The 21033-nt window shown below is 39.6% G+C and overlaps 1 protein-coding gene and 2 long non-coding RNA genes across 4 annotated transcripts in view; 2 read left to right on the top strand and 1 right to left on the bottom strand.

Annotated features, from left to right (window-relative positions):
- The first annotated feature begins 338 nt into the window (after nucleotides 1-338).
- Nucleotides 339-17937, top strand: LOC120717500 (nectin-4-like). 2 transcript variants are annotated; one of them, XM_040005546.1, is made up of 7 exons: nucleotides 339-1468; nucleotides 12795-13136; nucleotides 13256-13558; nucleotides 14175-14268; nucleotides 15979-16133; nucleotides 16558-16657; nucleotides 17578-17937. In XM_040005546.1, the coding sequence occupies exons 1-7, from the start codon at nucleotides 1351-1353 to the stop codon at nucleotides 17840-17842; spliced, it is 1377 nt and encodes a 458-aa protein (XP_039861480.1). In that variant the 5' UTR covers nucleotides 339-1350; the 3' UTR covers nucleotides 17843-17937. The 2 variants fall into 2 exon arrangements, with proteins under 2 accessions (XP_039861480.1, XP_039861481.1); XM_040005547.1 differs by lacking the exon at nucleotides 16558-16657 and having other exon boundaries at nucleotides 17578-17759.
- The window catches only part of LOC120717520, a 20441-nt gene continuing 15538 nt past the window's right edge, over nucleotides 16131-21033 (bottom strand). The window contains exon 3 of the long non-coding RNA XR_005692224.1: nucleotides 16131-16514. This is a non-coding gene — a long non-coding RNA (uncharacterized LOC120717520). The remainder of the gene's footprint in view (nucleotides 16515-21033) is intronic.
- LOC120717515 lies at nucleotides 18036-20217 on the top strand. The gene is made up of 2 exons (XR_005692219.1): nucleotides 18036-19054; nucleotides 19175-20217. It is a non-coding gene; the product is annotated as an uncharacterized LOC120717515 (long non-coding RNA).

Genomic DNA, 21033 nt, shown 5'->3' with positions numbered 1-21033 from the left:
ATGTATATATATATAGATATATATCTATATATATATATATATATATAAAAACACCCAGCACGCCCCTGCGGGCGGTTTATCCTTCAAGCTCGGGTCCTCTACCAGAGGCCTGGGAGCTTGAGGGTCCTGCGCAGTATCTTAGTTGTTCCCAGGACTGCGCTCTTCTGGACAGAGATCTCCGATGTTGTTCCCGGGATCTGCTGGAGCCACTCGCCTAGCTTGGGAGTCACCGCACCTAGTGCTCCAATTACCACGGGGACCACCGTATGTACATATATATATATATATATATATATATATATATATATATATATATATATATATAATGAACAGTGAACAGTCAGATTTTGTTATACCAAAGAACCCCTGGTGGAGATTTAAATTCACAGAAACAGATGAAAATAAATTAATTTCCGAGATTTTATTGCAACGTACTTTTATTAAAAGAATTATTTTGGTTAAAACCACTGCTGCCTGTCTGAATTCAGTTTATACTTATGGTTTGTTTAGTATGGTATTTAAATGTTTTACTAAGTTCAGCATGTACAATATGACCGTCCTTAAATAAACCAGGGGCAAACATCCTATCTTTTTCTTTTTATTTCTTTTCCATGAAGAATCACAGTCTAATGGTGTTACATTTTAGGCAGCAGTAGCTAGAAGCGCAGCATTTTTTTTAACGAATCATCAGCCTCCATCTATCATCAGCAGATGAGCATCAGATTAGATAGATTAGTCCCTCTGAAAACTCTTGGAGTTGGCCTCATCCGAGTATCATACAGTTAAAAACATGATTGTGGATAACCATAATGAAAAACAGATTCACACACCTGTCCCTGATGTCCTCACAGACATTTTGGGGAGATCAGTGACCTTCATGAGAAAATGTATATTTTTTTGTATAAACTTAATATAATATAATATAATACATAACTTAATAATATAAGCTATAAACGGTATATGTATAGTTTATAGTTTGCACTGTGCGTGGTTGCAGTGTTGTGTGCCACCCCCCCCCAAAAATAAAAACAGAAAACAACGGAAACTCCCTAAATTTCTCTTCTCGCAGCAGCAGCGGGTGGCCAACTTTTTAATCCGTCATCGTCTACATTTTGATGAACAATCGGTTCCTACCAGTAATTTTTTTATACTTTATAAAAACTGCGCTATCTGTTCATTTACTCACATGAATGTAGCTACAAATTAGACATGCACAGAGCCTATCCTGCATCTTGCTTTATTTCCGTCCTAGCGTTTTAAAGACGCACTAACAAACCTAATCTCTCCCGGAAGTCGATATGTGTGGATATCTTTTTTTTCTTTTTTAATTGATCTACCGAGGATTAGCGGATGGATGACATTTCTCCTTTTTGTGGCAATTACCGCCACAGTTTATCGTCCCGATGTCACTCGGTGCTGCGCAGGCTGTTATTTCTGATGGTAGCGCTTCTGCACACAGATGTAATAGGTACGTCGATTAAATTTTTTTCTATTTTGTTGTATTTTTATGTTATTGCTGCTTCTTTTGTGGAAGGTAGACTCGTACGAAGAAATGTGAGGCTTTGTGAAACAGCACCTGCACCGGAACTGGCTGCTTTTGTGATCGTCGCATCTTGATAATGATGTTCACTAACGCAGTGACACAGAAAAGTGTTGCAGAATTCAAAATCTCGTGCAGTGTGATTGTTTAGTCCTCATCACGTGTTTCTGTTGTTCTGAACCTGCATGCATTTTGTTTATGAGATATTTACAACAGAAGAGGGGGTACAAAAGAGAGGAGCGAGACTCATCTGTCTTGCTAAGAAATTGGTCACATTGAATTAATGTCTGCACGCGTGTGTGTGTGTTAACACTATTAGTAGGCTACTCCTTCAGTTTCTGGCTGGGTAATTTCATGAATTCAAACCACAATGAACCGCTGGCTTTGTTGATACAACATTGCAGGTCTTAATGCTCAATTCCGATTTTTTGATCAAATCCGATTTTTTTTGGTCTGGTTGTTCACACTACAAATAAAAAGCGGCCCGCATGCGCAAAAGAAGACGTCACACACAACGCGCTCTGTTTAGACCCAGACCAAACACTATTGTTTGCCTGATGGCTCTTAATCAAAAGACTTGTTTCGGACTTCACGTTTCCCAATTTTGCTTTAAGTTATAAAGTTATTTTGTTATGTACATATTGTAAATGACCTTTAAATTTGGTAAAATCTTCACGTATGTTTGGTAAAGATACGATATGGTAAATGTGCCTTAAGGTGAAAAATATGTACGTTGCCTGTGCAAATTAGTACCAGGCTGACAATTGTACATAGTTTGTTAATGTTTCCTTTAATGGAATTAGTTATGTGCAATCAAAATGTTGTTTAATAGAGTTTATGTGTAGTTGTAAGCTAGTTAGGTGATAGTGAATTAAGTGATGCAAATTTGATGTGCATGCTATATGTGAGCAGGAGAAATTTGAAAAAACTTTTAATGAAATCTCTGTGAGGCATTAGTATAAGAGCAGGCACGTGCAGAGGGGGGGGGGGGGGGGGGGGTAGAGGGGCTTGAGCACCCTGATGGGTGCCCAAAGTGCCCTTTTGTTGAGGCAACTTTTTAAAAAAAAAAAAAAAAAATTTTTATGTGTGTGTGCGTGCGTGCGGAGTCCTGTCTGTGCCCCTCAACAATAATATTTAACTATTAATCACAGTTTTGCTAAATAAAAGGATCTGGCTTGCATCAGTCACATGATCACATTTAACCAATGATCGCCCTTGACGGCAGAACGCGCTGGTTACGAGCCGGGAACGAGCTCACAAAGAGCACGCGCATTTTTTGCGGTCCGGAGCTGTAGGAGAAACACAAGTTAACTCAGAGACACAGACTGATGCGACAAAACCAGTAAGTAGGTGTACAGCGCACACTGTAGTGTATAGCACACAGAAGTATTAGCTTATTATGTACACGTTGGTAAGTTGTCTTGTGGCAACTGACGAACTGAAACAAATGAGCGTGCTGTGTGTGCAACAGCGCGACAAACATTACCTGTCCTTTTATTAACTGCACAAGTAGTGCTGGTCATAGCTGCTGGCTACCTGTGTAAGGCTGTCATGGGTCTGTAGCTCTGTCACCGTTTTAGGGAACATATTTAGTTTTAAAGTATTTAGAAATATATTTAGTTTTAAAGTAAGTTTCCGGGCTTTTCCTGCCTTTCTGGAGGGATTATATTTCACAAAAAAACGGTCTAATATGCATGTCCACATAATAATGATTATAATTATAATATTTAAAAAACACAAGCTGTATTTTAAAGAACATACATTAAGAAGCAGATTATATTAGATTTATATTTTAAATAAGACAAAATTTGGATTTTACAGCAGTAAAATTATTGTATCTCTACAGTTTAAAAATGTAATAAGCTTTGCCCCTGCACAGAGTGGATAGCAGAGGTGGGATCAAGTCATTGTTTTGCAAGTCTCAAGTAAGTCTCGAGTCTTTATCCTCAAGTCTCAAGTCAAGTCTCAAGTAATGTCAGGCAAGTCAGAGTCGAGTCTCAAGTCACTGGTGTAAAAGTCCGAGTCAAGTCACAAGTCTGAAATTTTGAATTTCAAGTCCTTTCGAGTCTTTAAAAAAAAAAAAAAACGAAAAAAAAGCATGTTGCAGTTATATGCTAAATGTAAATATTAGACCATGTAATTTTTAAATCTGTGTTTTTCTCAACACATGACAAAATAGTGAACTTAGAAAATATACACAAATTGTGAAATTGCACCTCTTTAAAATGCAGCTCAATTAAACTTAGCTCCAAGAATAATTTTCACCGACAGTTCTGAGATAAGCTGCATGTTATTCTTGGATGCGGTTGTAGGACAGGTGTCGTGCCAAAGTAGGTATCCCCGACAGAATTTGTTTCCCCTGTGCTGGGAGCACGCAGGAAGTACTGATGTTTTCATTTTGTGAAAAATTAGTATCATTACATTACCATTCAGTTTGAGGGTTACAACAGAAAATTATATATTTATTGCTCACGGGGTATCAGATGGGATTATTTTAATAAACCATAAACATTTTGGCTAATAACTATTTTTATTCTCCTGTAACTTTATTATATAAAGAGCTAAATCCTCCAAAGTTTCAGGAGAAATGCGTCATAATAAGAAGTGTTTGTGAACGAAAAATCAGCAATGTGGGATACTGTTTGTCCGTGATTTACACAGGGGGAACAAATTGTGGCAGGACCAGCCTGATATTATTTGTATCCCACTATAACTTCGTTGTATAAAGAGCTAAGATCTCAAAAATGTCATGAGTAGTTAGTCATTATAAGAAGTGTTTGTAAACTAAAAATCAACAATGCGGGATACTGTTTGTCCGTGATTTGGACAGTCCAGCGTGTGCTCCCGACGCAGGGGAAACAAATTCTGTCGGGGATACCTAGTTTGGCACGATAGTAACTTCCGGTCACTGCAACAAGCCCAGGTACAGTTTACTGACAGATGGGTGCAGGACAGTGGCGGCTCCTGAAAAAAATCTCAGGGGGGGCAATTTTTATGATATCGACTAAAATGACCCATTTAATGAGTACATCAAACAACACAATTTTAATTTGTTGCTAGGTGATTAACTCATACAGTGATACCTCATGCCCACTAGATGGCAACACACAACAGAAAGCTTTCCTCTAGCTACACAAGTTACAGGTAGAAAGCGAAAGAAATTAGCATCCAGTAGCCTTTAAGCAAAAATGAATGTGTCCACTTACTCATTACTTAGGCTACATCAATCCAATGTTGTGTGGTGTAATCAAGCAACAATATAAAGCCGGCTGCATCATATAAATCAATATGCACAGCCTGTCAGCCACGACTTGCGCTGGAACCAACTCCGACAAAAAGTCCTGTTGTATGCTTTTGACTTCTCCTTCGTTGCCTGGGTTAGTTGAATTTCGGGCTTGTCAGGTCCCAACTCTTTAACTTGCAGTTTTTCTGCCATTGTCCTTCTGGCAAAAGGGTAGGTTAGAAGCGATCTAACCGAATTTGGGGGAGGCTGTGCCTCAACCGTTAACAATACCGCTGCCATCGTCTCTCTCTGACCTTATAGCTCACTTAGGCTACTGACTGAGGTAAAATTCTAGAACAGCAAATCTTCGCGCGTTTTCTGCAGGGGCGCAATTTTAAGCGCCCCCAAACCATTTAATTCAGCGACGCTGATAGGTCAAATATTTATTATTTTCCCCTGGCAACCATTTAATGATAGGCTATTTCGCTGCATATCAAGGGCGCTTTGACGAGCGCCCCAGAAGAAGAAAAACACCGTTTGTTGGTTGAACTTTAATGAGTCAGCTGGTGAAAATGTTAAAATACGCCTGGCTGTATATGGGCACACACATAGTAAAACTATCATTGATGAATTTTTTAAAAAATATATATTTTTACTCCTCCACATTTGGGGGGGCGGAGCCCGAGCGCCCCCTATGGGCCAGCCGCCACTGGTGCAGGACCTTGAAATGCACCGTGTAGAACGAAAGACCATCGTACGTATCATAAGTTTACCAGTCTCACAAATCGTCGTCATAAATACACATTCGTTAACCGTTTATTAATAGGACCTTTGAGCTCAACGGTAATTAATTAGCAGTGGAAATAATTTCTGGTAGCATTACAGAAATGTAGCAGTGACAATAATACTGTATGCTGTAATCGTACTGGGCAATTAGTGATACAAAACAACTGTTTTATCCTGTGAATAAAAGTATATGTTTTTGTCAATGTACCATAATAACAGAAGCGAAACGCAATATTGTGTCAGGACAATTCACTATTTATGCACAATAAACAAAGGAGCATAGCGCGACAATTTCTGTTCAGCGCCAGACTTGCTTGTAACCTATATCACCAATTATGTTATGAAAATGACGTATTAACTACAACAGCAGACTGACCTTTGTGTAAATGCTTGGAGCAGACTAACCTGTGAGCTGGAGTGTTCTGGGACGTTATATTTGATCTTTGAATGGCTGCAATCCAGTCGCCTCTTTGTTACTTCGGAAACATGGCTCGAACAATTTCTCTTCAACGACGTAATCCGATAACAACCGATCTCTTTACCCGTCGGCTTTCCGTGGCTGTCATGCGACCGGCTATTGTAGTTAATAATACAACGGCTTCTTGACATTTTTGTGTTTCTTTTTATCGCTGTGATTTCAATTGAAAGCCTGCGTGTGCTAGTACCGCTTGCCACGAGTTCCCAGAATCCTTTGCGGTTTTACCCCTGAATGACGTCACATTTTCAATCTCTATATAATATGCATGTTAAATTTTATATTTGGGGTAAAATATCAAGTCTTTTCAAGTAAACCGGTTCAAGTCCAATTCAAGTCCCAAGTCATTGGTGTAAAAGTCCAAGTCAAGTCACAAGTCTTAGAACATTTTTTCAAGTCAAGTCTAAAGTCATAAAATTAATGACTCGAGTCTGACTCGAGTCCAAGTCATGTGACTCGAGTCCACACCTCTGGTGGATAGTGAAACAAATGGAATCATCATAAATACATTATTTCATATTTATTACTTCCCCCTCCTCATTGCTTTATTATTGTAGCTCTAGTAATAAATAATAATGTAAGGATTGTGGATCAGCACCATGATGCCCACAGTATATACAGTATTCTGAAGAAGGTCTAAAATGTCATTGTGTGTGCGTGCATGTGTGTGTTTTATTTAGATGGATTTTTAAAAAAAATATTACTCATGATATAACATTGTCCAGACATGCCTGGTAAGGACATGAGGAGGAAACAGCAGGAGCTGTGTGAGGCTACTAAAGGCAGTGCTATAACATTTTTCTCTCATCATTTTATTATAGATTAAGTGCTGGAGTTGTTAGGTGTGGATAATTAGATTATAGTTTATTGCAATAGCAAGTTGTGCCTTGTTCTCACATAGCAAGTGGAGAGTGATATATGAAATGATGGAAGGAAGAAGAGAAGCAAAGAGTGATTCACAGGCAGAGCCTAAATTATTTCTCACAGTTTTTTGTTGCTTTATGGTCCCAAGCGCTGTCACCAATCTTTGCATTTTGTTATTATCTCATGACACTTGTTTAATCAGCTACCATCTCTCCTATGGACTTTTTAATGTCTACAGTCTCAGATCAACACAGCCCTGCCCTTCCCATATTAGATTCTTGATGAATGTGTCTTGTTGTTATTCAGCCTGGTTCAGTGTGCCCCTTTTTAACTTTGAGCACCCCCCCCCCCTTTAAACCTCTCTGCACGGCCCTGTATAAGAGACCATCATTCAGCCAGGGATGCTATGGCCTAAAATTTATCCTTATTGCTGTTTCAGAGAGGAGCGGTGCTTCAAAGGATAGTTGCAGATTTCTGTCAGAATCTGTAGATTATACAGTATAAATAAAATGATCACGTTTCTCCAACGTTGTCTCCCCAACAGTTTCACCAGGAAGCAAAACCGATTTTAATTTAATGCACGTATCAAACAAATGCACAGTAATCTATTATTTTTCTTCAGTAATTAAATAATGGATTGGATTTATATAGCGCTTTTCAAGGCACCCAAAGCGCTTTACAATACCACTATTCATTCACTCTCACATTCATACACTGGTGGAGGCAAGCTACAGTTGTAGCCACAGCTGCCCTGGGGCAGACTGACAGAAGCGAGGCTGCCATATCACGCCATCGGCCCCTCTGGCCAACAAGTAGGGTAAAGTGTCTTACCCAGGGACACAACAACCAGGACAGAGAGCCCAGGGATTGAACCGGCAACCTTCCGGTTACAGATGCGATTCCCAACCCCCTGAGCCATGGTCGCCCGATTCAATAGATTCAACATCTTTCTTCAACAGAATTTCAGACTGCACAGATGGTACATTCTCAAAGGAAAGAATACTATAACTTACTAGGGTATATACTAGACTTAATATTTACTGAATACAATAATGGATTTCTATACATTTTACATCAGATGAAAACTTTGGTTGTAAGATTCAGATAAATATTTATTAAAAGCTAGACATTTTAATTTCTTTGTGCCCCCCTTTTCCCTGTTCATGCTCTCCCTGGGCCCCTGGCAAAACTTTGCTAGAGCCGCCCCTGCACAGTTACCAGCTGTGAGCTGCATAAACAAAGGATCCTGGTGTTATTTGTCTCTCAGAAACAGTTCATAACTTCCCTTCAACTCATTCATGTCACCTAAAAGGTAAACCTGTTTCTTCATCACCTGTTCAGCTCTGATGATTCAGTAAGGACATCTCCTGGTTTAATCTTCATGTTTCCCTCTCACCAGGATATCCAAACCGATATCATGACCAGCAGTTTTTACGGCTGTGGCTCCAGCAAACCTCATGTGATACTAGAAATTAATATTAAATAAATTCTTACAACAGCTGATCAAGCTAACATGCTGCTGTTTTTTTAGCGCGACATCCGTTGGTTTCCAATTTCTGGCGCAGAGAGAAAAGCCGATCCGCTGATCATTGATCAGTTTAATGATTGAATTAGCAACTTTCTAGCTGTAGTACGGGACAAATCGCGTTCCTTTTCACCTTGACTTTAAAGTTCGACCTCCTCGGCTGTAATTGGTCCAGCCCAGAGTCGATCATGACCAACTGGCCAATCCACCACCATTCATTTATACCGTAAAAAAAAAAAGAAAAGAAATAAAACCCCATCGGCCCATAAAAACGAAAAATCACGAGCGGCCCACCGGGCGAATGCCCCGTATGCCCGATGGCCAGTCCAGCCCTGTCAATCACCAATCTCTATTTCTGTCACTCCCTCTCTCTCGTCTGTGACTAGAATCATTTGAATAAGGTGATATTTCTTTAATTAAACTTTGAATGTTGGGGTTTATGTGAATGGAGACCTGCTGGTTTTCATAACCCATCGCAAAGATAATAGAGAGAGAAGGCCTGTTATTTTCTTTTACACGTGCCTATGTACCTGCTTATAAATGTACGGTCACGTGACATTTGTGTTTCGAAAAATCGGAGCTGAGCTCGATGTCAGTGTCGAGCTTCCCATCCCTGCAGAGAATGTTTATCTCATCCTTTGTGTTTTTATCTTCTTCGAGACTTATCCCCTACAAATTTGTTTCACAGTTAGGTGCCTGACTGACAACTGTATAAAACAAAAACTACACACAATATTCGAAGCACATAGCGCGCAGTCGTAAATTCCCCCTAATTTTGGTATGATCCGAGCTCAGGCACTAGCCGACTGAGCACAGCAGCTGCTGCCTGCGAATTTACTGTTGGAGAAACGCAGACAGGCAGACAGAGGAGAGCTTAAGTTTGACCAGGTACCAAAGCAAATCATTCGTACTGTACAAATAATGTGAATATGGCGGTGTATCACGAAAGATTGATATCAAACTGAACACTTGACCCATATTACGTTACTTGCTCTTCCAGTGAATCAACAAATGGCGAAATGAAAAGCCAAACAACAACAATGCTGCAAAACAAGAGGAATTTCAATACACAGCAGTATAGTTGAAACCAGATATTTACATACACTTTAGGGAAAAAACATAAAAACATTTTTTTTTACTGTTAAACATCAATTTAGAGTAAACTTGTTTTGTTTTAGGTAAATAAATATTGAAATATCTTTTGAATTAATTAAATGTCAGAATAAAGAGAGAGAGAGAGCTGTCTATTTTTTATCACGTTTTTATTGTGTCTTGAATTAATAAGAAAACTCCAGACGTTTCCATTCTGAGCTTAAGAAGCTTCTGATAGGTTATTAGAGTCCATGTGAGTAAATTGGTGGCACAGCTGTGGATGCATATAAGGCAAAACACAGAGCCTGTTTCTCTGACATGGGAAAATCAAGAGATGTCAACCAAAACACCAGGGAAAGAATTGTGGAGCTCCATAAGTGTGGCTCAATTTTGAATACAATTTGGGTTCCATTTGCAATTAAGAAATACAGATAGTTTCTCTGTAAATATATTGTTTCAACTGTATATTTGATGATATTGGTGTTTGGCTTGATTGTTAGCACAAAGAGGGAGAGAGAGGAACAGAGAGGGGGATGGAGAGGATAATGAGGACAGAACAGAGATGGAACAAGAGCCAGGTGCACTGAAAAAAAGGCCATGTTGGATTTACTTAATTCAATAGTGGAAATTGGTTGCACACAAATGTTTTGCTTTGGCAGAAACTTAACCAACTGAGTTAAATCAACACAACTTTTCATATTCAATAAACCTGTGCATTTTGTGTCCATAAAACGCGATTGAAACATGTTTAGATGAAGTAAGTTGAGCTCTTGGAATATTTTAATCCTTCACAATTTTGTCATTTTATTTCAACACTATTCAATAACTTTTTACCCCAGTACTACTTGGTCACTTAAATACTACATGTTGTCTTCATATTACACAATGTTCAACAAAGTCTAGAGTCTGGTTACCATAAAAATTGAATGGATCTACAAAAACTACCATCATCGTATCTTTATCCTGGTTGCAGGGAAATAACCCTGAAGTGATAGGTTACAAGGCAGGGTACACCCTGGACAGCTCACAAGTCTATCACAAACAACCATTTGCACTTACATTGACAGGTAATTTAGAATCACCAATTAACCTAACAACTGAATGACTTTTAACTGTGGGAAGAAACCAGTAGACCCAGAGAGAAGCCAGTGCAAACTAGCCAGGTTGTGGATTTGAACCCAGGACCTGCTTACTGCGAAGGAACAGCACTAACCACCATACCACCAGATTTAGCAAAAGTAGGTAAAGCTATGATTTCAAGGCTTGATTCAGAATTTTTTGTGCATTTTTGTCCTTGACTGGTTAAACTGCAATAAATAGCAATAGTATACACATGACGTGTGTGTAGTTGTCTGCCTCTTAGAACTCCAGTGATTCTCCTGCAGTTTGACATCTCCTGCGATCTTGTGAATTTCATGAGTTCAGCAACTAACCACTCTTACTAGATTGTATCATGACATCTTAACAAGAACAAATTAAGTTGTTGAATTTTGTACAAATCCTTCATGATTTAATTACGTTCATAGAAACATGAAATTATTGTGTTCAAATTACAAGGTAGACTTTTTTAATGTAACAACCACCCAATTTACTTTTTTTTATATATCGAAAAAAGTAGAGGTGGCTGCTCGACTTGACTGAGATGGATGCCTTCCAGAAACCACTATCCAAAGCACGTAAGACTGAAATCCCGTGCAGTGTCGCAGTAAGTCATTGACTTACTTCACTCGAACAGGACATGAACAATTTAATCTAGCCTCCCTGCATATCATGTAGTTTCTACACTATATAGTTACACTTAACTTTGAAGCATGATTTACGTAAGCATGATGCTTATGTAAATCCAAGAGCTGGCCAATCCCTTTTTTTCAGTGTGAGACAGACCTGTTAGTCAAATGGTTGTTTGCCAAAACTAATTAGAACTTTTGAGGTTTGTTATTTTTCAAATTCTATATTTATTAAGTTATGTAGGTTTGTTTGCACAACAAGGCTAAATAATTATATAAACTTTTCTGAATCTGAATAGTGTACTTTCGTAGAATTAGAAAATAATATGGTACAAACTAGTAACTCATCATATTATCTATTGAAAAGGAATACTTGAATTAATTGAAAATGTCATTGACAGGTTCGCAAAACTCAAGCCTCGAAGATACAGTCTCATGTTACCACAATAAAGAGGTGTTGTCATTGTAGTGCAGGTCTATAATGATTTTCAGTGCTACTATCATCTAGTTTTGATTCTGGTTCTATTTTGGTTAAGCCCTAAAGTAGTCCTGATTTTGAACTGCTGTAGTCCTGTTTTAATTCCTGATCAGTTCTGGGTCTGGTTGAATTGGGGTTTAGTCCTCGTGTCTTGATACAGCCCTAATTTTTTTCTGCCTTGCTGTTGTATTAAAAAACTAGTTTAAGGTGTCCTGCATATGTGATATATATTTTTTTCTTATATGAAGTTATTCTTTTTCAAACAAAACTCAAAACACAGCCTAATAAATCTTCAACTTCACGCCATGTTTTTCAGTCATTTCTACACCCCCCCCAATCCCACATGCATGCTACCGTTTAGGGCTAAGCCCCAGGTGTATGCATGCATGACCTTCTTCCTATTTTACGTTGAAGGTCCGCGTCATGTGTCAGTTTTGCGTCTTCCCTGTCTCGTCATGTGTAATTGTCATCAGTCGTGTCTCCTAGCTGTTCCCTCTTTGCCCAGTTCACCTTTTGTATTTATTGCCTGTGCTTGCACCTGTTCGTTGTCGTGTTGCCCCTCATGCTGTGTGCATCTCCCTGTGTTCCCCTAGGTTTCAGAAGCTCAGTTTAGCCTGGTTTTGTTTTGTATCACTTCCTATCCCGCAATGAAGCAGTGTTTAAGTTCATGTTCTGCCTGTTAGTCCTGCATTTTGGGTCCAATTCCTGCCTGCCACACAGCTGTAACATAACAAGTTACTCGCGTAGCCTTGATTCGTTCACATGTAGCAAGGGATTCAGTTGTGTTACTTTTGGCTATTTGATAAACAGATTTCATTTTAAGCTTGAGTCCTTTAAACTCCCAAGAAATTGAGAAATTGTTCAAATATTTATCACTGTCACAGTCATTTTTCATTTATATTTGGAGGCTAAGACCTCTTTGTTATGCCACATTTTTCTTATGCAGGAAAAACACTGCAATTGTATGTCAGCAAGATGCTGCAAAACTGCCTAATTTCAAGATTTGGTGTAGAGACAAAGCACACACACAGAAAGTAAGATATAGAAGAAATTGTAATCTGATAGTGTTTCATGCTTTTTACAGCTCTCCAGGTGATTGGTGGAAACGTAACAGTGGTTCAAGGAGGTACTGCTATCCTACCGTGCCATGTCACTGGTACCAATGATGACCTGACACAGATTACCTGGCAGAGGAGGACGAGAGAAAAACCTCACAATGACAATTTCCTAACTATCCTACCCAGAGATGGACCACAGTTTTTCAATGGACGTGATGATCGATTTAAATATATCGGGAATTTTAATGACAATAATGGAACTCTCCAGTTATCCAGTGTTGCCCTGAAGGATGAAGGCAGCTACACATGCATCTTCACCTTTTTTCCCAGTGGAAATCAGAAGACAGAGATACCTCTGAATTTGCTTGGTATACTAAACTTTTTTTATCTTTAAAAAATTCTTTGTGTTCGTATGCGTGATAGAGACAGAGTTACTTTGATCATCCTGTATGCATGTTTATTTATTTGTGTGCTGTAACTCTCCTAGTGCCTCCTTTCACAAGCATCAAGGACAATCTTCCCACTTTGGGCACTGAAGAGGTTTTATTTGCTACCTGCACGGCTGCTGGATCGAAGCCTCCTGCAGAGGTGAGGTGGCTCACTGGTGCTTTGGGAGACAAAATGAGGACGACAACAAACTCCACTCAGTATGACAACGGTACAACTACCACAGTCAGCTCATTGTTTGGCGTACCTACGAGAGAGATTAACGGTCACCAGGTCCAGTGTGTCATCAGCGGTGACTCCCTGTCTAAAGTTGAAAGTCTGCCCTTCACCATACAGGTCTACTGTGAGTATCAGCTGCTCATGGAGTTCCTATTTAGTGTTTATTTAAGAAGTTTAATTATTTGATCAAATATTAAAAAAGGTATACAGAAATTAAATGACACAGCCTATCCTACAGAGTAGAATGTCAATAACCATGTGCATCTGTTTATCTGTTTCTGGCCTTCCAGTTCCATCATGGTGCCATGCCACAACGTAAAAGAGGTTTCAAACTTTTTTGTCTATCTTAAAAATTCTGTCATTATTCACCCCCCAGTCACAAGATCCATGAAGCACACATGATCAGAGTACGAAGCAAAACCAATTCAGGCTAATTTAAAAGTGAAAGCATGCTCCTCCAGTACTGTTTCTTCTTTTAGTGGCATGGTGAAGCTGTTTTTTGGTGGAAGTCCCCAAAATGACCACAGAATTTACTGAGCCTTTTTTTTTAGTCAGCAGTGATTATAAGTGAGCCAGTGATTAACACCCTTGAATGTGCATGAAAGGATCACTCCTTTAAAAAAAAGAAAGAAAAACAACCAAGATTCATGGTTCTGCCTGCCATGATAGGATTCAAAGGTATGTTCACTTTTATTTTGACAGTTTATGATTAACACACTTCTGTTTCTTTTTTTTTGCAGTCGCCCCCACAGAAGTGAAGATTAGAGTGATTTCAGAGGACTTGTTTGAGTGTTTGACAGAAGCCAACCCAAACGCAAAATTTGCCTGGAGCAGGTAAAGCAGTTTGAATAATGGTTTCAGTTAATTTAAGTGATTTCATTGATTCTTTAGGTTTGTCTAAGTACACTGTGCTGAAAAAGCCCTGAGAGAGGGCAAGCTTTCGCTGGTATGACATCACCACTTAGGCTACGTTCACACTGCAGGTCTTAATGCTCAATTCCGATTTTTTGATCAAATCCGATGTTTTTGTCTGTTTGTTCACACTACAGATAACATGTGACAGCAAGCGTGCTCTGGTGTGAACCCTCAAAGCGGCCCGCATGCGCAAAAGAAGACGTCACACACAAAGCATGTTGTTTAGACCCAGACCAAACAGTATTGTTAGCCTGATGGCCGTTAATATAAAGACTCGTTCTGCACTTTATGTTTCCCAATTTTGCTTTAAGTTGTAAAGTTGTTTTGTTATTTACATATGGCCTAATAAAAATCCTTATGGCTGTTTCAGAGAGGAGCGGTGCTTCAAAGTATAGTAGCAGATTTCCGTCAGAATCTGCAGATTATACAGTACAAATAAAATGTTCACGTTTCTCCAACGTTGTCTTCGCAACAGTTTCACTAACGTCTACACTGGATGGCCAGGAAGCGTTCATGATGTCTTCTCGGGCGCTTCTCCGGCGCTGATAATTGGCATCTGTCTTGTGCCAGTGACGTAAAAGACGGATTTAATGCGACATGACCGTTCAAACAGCAGTCGCTTTCTAAAACATCAGATATGTATCGGATTCAGTACCACATACGAAAGTGACCCAGGTTGGGTTTGAAAATATCGGATTTGTGCTGTTCACACTGTCATACCATGATCGGATATAGGTCGCATAGGGTCAAAAAAGTTGGATTTGATGCGCAGGGTCCCCCCCATGCCCCCAACTCAGCATTCTTTCTCCTCCAAACACAACAGGTAGTTTTTACCAAAAAGTTCTATTTTGGTTTCATCTGACCATATGACATTCTCCCATTTTCGTCTGGATCATCCAAATGCTCTCTGGCAAAGTTCAGACAGGCCTGGGCACGTCTTGCACTGCAGGATTTGAGTCTCTGGCAGCGTAATGTGTTACTGATGTTACTTTGGTTCCAGCTCTCTGCAGGCCATTCACTATGTCCCCCGTGTGGTTCTGGGATTTTTTTGCTCACCGTTCTTGTGATCATTTTGACCCCATGGGGTGAGATCTTGTGTGGAGCCCCAGATCGAGCAATTATTAGTGGTTTTGTATGACTTCCATTTTCTAAAAATTGCTCCCACAGTTGATTTCTTCACACCAAGCTGCTTAACTATTGCAGATTCAGTCTTCCCAGCCTGTTGTTTCTGGTGTCCTTTGACAGCTCTTGCATCGTGGCCATAATAGAGTCTGGAGCGTGACTGTTTGAGGTTGTGGACAGGTGTCTTTTATTTTATTTTCTGGATTTTCTTTTCTTGTTTAGTCTCTCATAGCTGAGGAATACCAATGATGAAAATTACAGGCCTCTCTCATCTTTTTAAGTGGGAGAACTTGCACAATCGGTGGCTAATTAAATAGTTTTTCACCCCACTGTAGATCATGTATTTAGGTTTAATTTCAAGAACATAGCAACATTTATGTGAGCAAGGAAAATGACTAACACAACTAACAAACTAATAGCTGAAATTCATTGGAATTTTAGCACAACTCACTTTTTTTTTTTGCCCTTTCGTGCATTTCACAATAAACCTCATTCATGTTTTTCCAGATCTGGCCAGTCTTTGCTGCAGTCTGCCGTCAAAGTAGATGGTGCAAAGCTACAACTGCTGAGTCGGACCTCTGATCTAAACGGCCTCTATCAGTGTGAAGCATCTAATGCATATGGAAGAAAACACAGTCAGCTGTATGTGCATGTGGCATCAGGTGAGGTCAGCTTGGATTTAGCTGTGCAGTTTGTCCAAATCTTTCTCAATTTGTTTCTGATTTCCAAACTTTTGTGCAGATTGTATCATTCTGAAGTTATTCTGTTCTATTTTTTTGTGGACCGCAATCAAAGGAAATAAATAGAAACTTGAACATTTACACTTGGAGTAAAATGATGGACTCTCCATATGAAGGGATAAACATACAAGTGAATGAATGAATGAATGATAGATAACTGATGCTCCAGTCATCCAGTACATTATATTATTCAAGTCAGTTCCAAAACCTAAAATTTAGAGCATGTCCTGACTTGTGATAGGTTCTGTTCATGGTCGTATCAAGTTTGTCTCATTTATTTTTGTGCCCTAGAACTTGTCAGAACTTGTCAGAATGTCAAATATTCTTAATTCTTGTGTCCATGTAGGAGCATGCTCTGCGGCTTGGGCCTTATTTGGTGTTTTGGTTTTCCTGAATGTCACTGGGGCTGCAGCATGGTGCTTTTATAAACATGGATTTCTGATAAGGTACTTCTAACATTTACCTGCTTGTCTGTATGTTGGAAAATATAAAGTTTATCTCATTTTAAAGCATATGTGCTTTAAAGGGTGCTGATAAAAATTTATTTTTTATTTCTTCATAAATGAAAGAAGTAAAACATATAGCAGGGATCCAAGTGTAGTGTTTGTAATTTGTGAGTGTTAACCTAAAACATGTGGTCAAATGAGTTCTCAGTGCAAGTTAAACAGGTCGTACATATGCTGTAAAAAAAAAAAAAGAAAGCACATATATTACCTACTTAACCCTTCTCTGGAGTATGGACCTTTGATGAGGTCCTCAGAAATGCTCAGTCTTGAGCCATTTTCTCAATCTGATGGCAAATGTATTCTTTTTGAGATCTCTTTACCATATATTCTTGGCCTTCTTCTTTGTCTCTTCCCCTCTGAGTTTCAGAGCTTGTCTGGTGAGGTTGTTGCCTGGTTTCCTCAGTGCATATCCTGTCCATTTCCATTATCTTCTTTATATATTTTCCTCCGAATGTACTCGCCTTGCGTTTTTCCAACAGGTTATGACTGTGGATCTTGTTTGGCCAGTAAATCTTCAAGATTTCCTTGGGAAGCTGTTGATGAAGGCAAAAATGAAAAAGAATACGATCAACAAGGTGTAAAGATAATATCTAACAAAGTTCAACAGTAGATCAACAAAATAAGCGGAAATTCCCATATGCACACTCTGTTAAAAGCACTAAAAGTCCACTTGAAAATGACACGAGCAGTCAGCATCTCAACACTTGAAAATGTTGAGATGTACTGACAGTGTTTCCTCTGATGTTAGAACAGTTTCTCACATGTACTTTCTCATGTGCATCTTTGGGTTTTGTTTGGTTGTTTGTTTGTTTTTTTTAACCACAAATAATGACAGGGAGCATGTCCTACTGTTTTCTTAGGAGACCAGAAAACACACCAGATAATGACAACACGCCAGAGAGTGAGCATGTTCCACTGAGAGCTAGCAGTGCAGTAGATGATCCCGGACCACATGATGTTCCACCATCTTCCAGAAGTGCACATGATGATGATGGACTATCTAAGAGAACAGATGATGATCATGGACCAGAAGATGACAGAAGACATGGATCACTGTCGACTAGCAGTGCTGGAGGTGATCAAGGACCACATAATGTCTCACCCTCCCCCAGGAGAGCAGTGTGATCATAATAATAATAATGGATTGGATTTATATAGCGCTTTTCAAGGCACCCAGAGCGCTTTACAATTCACAGTCACTCTCACATTCACACACTGGTGGAGGCAGTTGTAGCCACAGCTGCCCTGGGACTGACAGAAGCGAGGCTGCCATATCGTGCCATCGGCCCCTCTGGCCAACACCAGTAGGCAGTAGGTAGTAAAGTGTCTTGCCCAAGGACACAATGACCAGGACAGAGAGCCCGGGGATCGAACCGGCAACCTTCCGGTTACAGATGCGCTTCCCAACCCCCAGCGACCGTGGCGCTGGGGGTTGGGCTACATGATGACAGACAGTGGGACAGACAGCATGTCCCACTATCTCCCATGAGTGCACATGATGATCACGGGCCATCTAGGAGAACAGATGATGATCATGTACCAGAAGATGATGGAAGGCATTGTTGCCTTACAGTGCTGTGTAATTACTGCTTTAAACAGTTTTTTTATTTTATAAAGAGATATGAGTAAATAGGAGTAAAGAGAGTGAGTAAATAAGTCAAACGAGTACACTGACTGATGCCATCATGCAGCTTTTACAAAGTGTGGGTAAGCTGCGAGTCACAGGCGGACTATTTAAAGCACTCACGGATGTTGCACAAGGCACAGAGATAAATTGAGAAACAACTTGAGTGGTTTTACTTCACTGTCATGGAAATTGTTTCATCATTACAGTAAAGACAAACAGAATGTAACTAATCTGACTGATCAGATTACTTCTGCAAAACTTGTGCTGCCTCTAGTTTTTGTTGCCACTGTCCAAAATGTGATAAGAGTGCACAGCTCAAAGAAATTGGGGAACACTTGTTGTCAGATTATAACACAAAATCTGTGAAACTTCAGGGATATGAGATGAAAGTGGCAACAGGTGTGTTGGACATGCAACAATAACACAGCGCCTTAAACGGGAATAGGTATTAAACTGCACGGTGGCTTGTGAGCACAAATCTCACTAAATGATTTGTGCTCACAACATGCCACTATCATGCAGTCTGAGTCTGACAGTTTGGTCAGAAATATGCACATATATTCTCCACATTCTTGAGACTGTGCTCAGAGACACAGCAAGCTTTCTTGCAAGAGCATGTGTGGATTTGCCATCCTGGAGTAGCTGGATTATCTGTGTGACCTGAAAGGCTTGCAGTTACCATCTCATGCTACCAGCAAAACTAGAGAACGGTAAGGAGAGAAAAACATTTTGTGGAAATCCCCTCGTATAACCATTCATCTTCCTGGGGATTGCCTAGAACTAGAAACAGAAAGAATATCTAACTCTGCTCTTTTGGTTTCATTTTACAGAAGAAAAATAAATGTTGTGACTCAAACAATGGGAATCGATAGATCTGGGTACCAGTGATGGACATTAGATCAACTGCAAAATTGGATGCAGTTCCTCGCTCCAATCCAAACCCAAACAACCATTGTCTTCATGCGGCCTCCCCTCACGAGCTGGAAGCTCCAAGACTGAAGATGGAACAACAAATCTCAGATTACAAGACTGTGTTGACTCTCTGCCTTATCCTCCTACTTCTTCGAGATCACTTGTGTCAGTGTCGAGGAAAACCTGTTATTTTACTGTTACTCGGTTATCATTTACAGGCACTGTCATTATTTCATCATTACTTCATTAGTCTGTATTACTTATCTTCAGTTTATCATGTATCATTTATTGTTTATTTCAGAACACGTAGGATAAAACCCATTCTAGATGTTCCAGTTGGGCCTCCTGCAGTCACTTGCAGGCTTACACAAACATGCACATACAGAGTTATGTAAAACACGCACGTTCACATACACACTTAATAAGAACAGAAAGGTCGTCTTAGGACAGTCTCTCTGAGAGCTACAATATCACAAAACTACACACTCCCCACACCCATTCCATTGTAATGCTGTTAGAGCTGAGGCCGACTAAAGACAACCCCATATTTGGTTTTGGACAACGATTGAATACACTTACACAGAGTACACACATTTAAGTCCACACTACACGCACCTACATAGTCATGTAGGACACGCACACACTCATGGAGAACTGTGAGGTCGGTTCGGGACATGCTCTCTGTTTGACACACACACACAATAGATACGAATAGAGATACACACCACATACACACGGTTTTCTTCAAGTGCTGGACTGAGTGGAAACATCTGGAGGCCATATAAGGGGAAACTTCCTGAGTTCTGGGAACTGACTGATACTTATCATGTGACTTGACGCCATCATTGCAATAAAACCCTTGTGAAGAGACGGTTCGAGGGAGATCAGCGCTTAGAGGCTTGTGCTGCTCATCTTCCCCATATGTACATATGTATAATAAAATCACCTATTCTGACATCTACTGTGACCATGCAGTCGTTTGTCTTCTCCTCAAATTCGAACCGTGACATCAGCTAGGGGATTGTTGACTTCTGTTTAAAACAGGGTGTAAGGACACTCTGTCTCTCAAGTTGGACACAGGATACACATGTACAAATACACATGTACATAGACACAGACATACAATCACCCTTTTTCTGTTGTCTAACTGCTCTCCTATAGAAGCTCAGTCTGAGTAAAGTTCTTTTTTCTCCTCTTGTCCCCGGATGTTGTGAATTTCATTGTTTTCTAACCATGCGATTTCTCTCTGACCTGTCTTCCCAATGTGATATTTGTGCAATGTTTGTATGGTTGAAATGGGTCCAATGGTTTTTTTGCTATCATTATAATGAATCTTAATTCACACCTATGGGTAATTTAGTGCTACTAATTGAACTGCAATGCACTACTATGAAGACCCATGACTGAATGTTTCCTGTCATAGGATTGCAGTGTTTGCTCTTTCAGAGTTTGTTTTTTACATTCCTTTCCGAATGAAAAGGAATATTAAAAATTATTATTTCATATGAAATCAAATTCCACGTCAGTGTCAGTGATCAAACAGTGGCACACTCTAGATGAGAAACTGCTTTTAGTGACTTGTACATGGTTATTTTTATTTCTTAAGCATCCGCCACACAACAGATAACTGATAAACTTTTCTGTGTTCTACTCAGTTATGGAAACTCTGCTCTATTCTTTGTGCTCTAATTCTACCAACTATTTTCTACTAACTTATGATTGTTGTATTCAGTCATATTTATTCATAACTTTAAACTGCAGTAGTCAGTGATTGATT

This window comes from Simochromis diagramma, unplaced genomic scaffold (assembly GCF_900408965.1).
Source record: "Simochromis diagramma unplaced genomic scaffold, fSimDia1.1 OVJJ01000501.1, whole genome shotgun sequence".
Classification (NCBI taxonomy): Eukaryota; Metazoa; Chordata; class Actinopteri; order Cichliformes; family Cichlidae; genus Simochromis; species Simochromis diagramma.
This window is presented reverse-complemented; position numbering and strand designations above follow the sequence as displayed.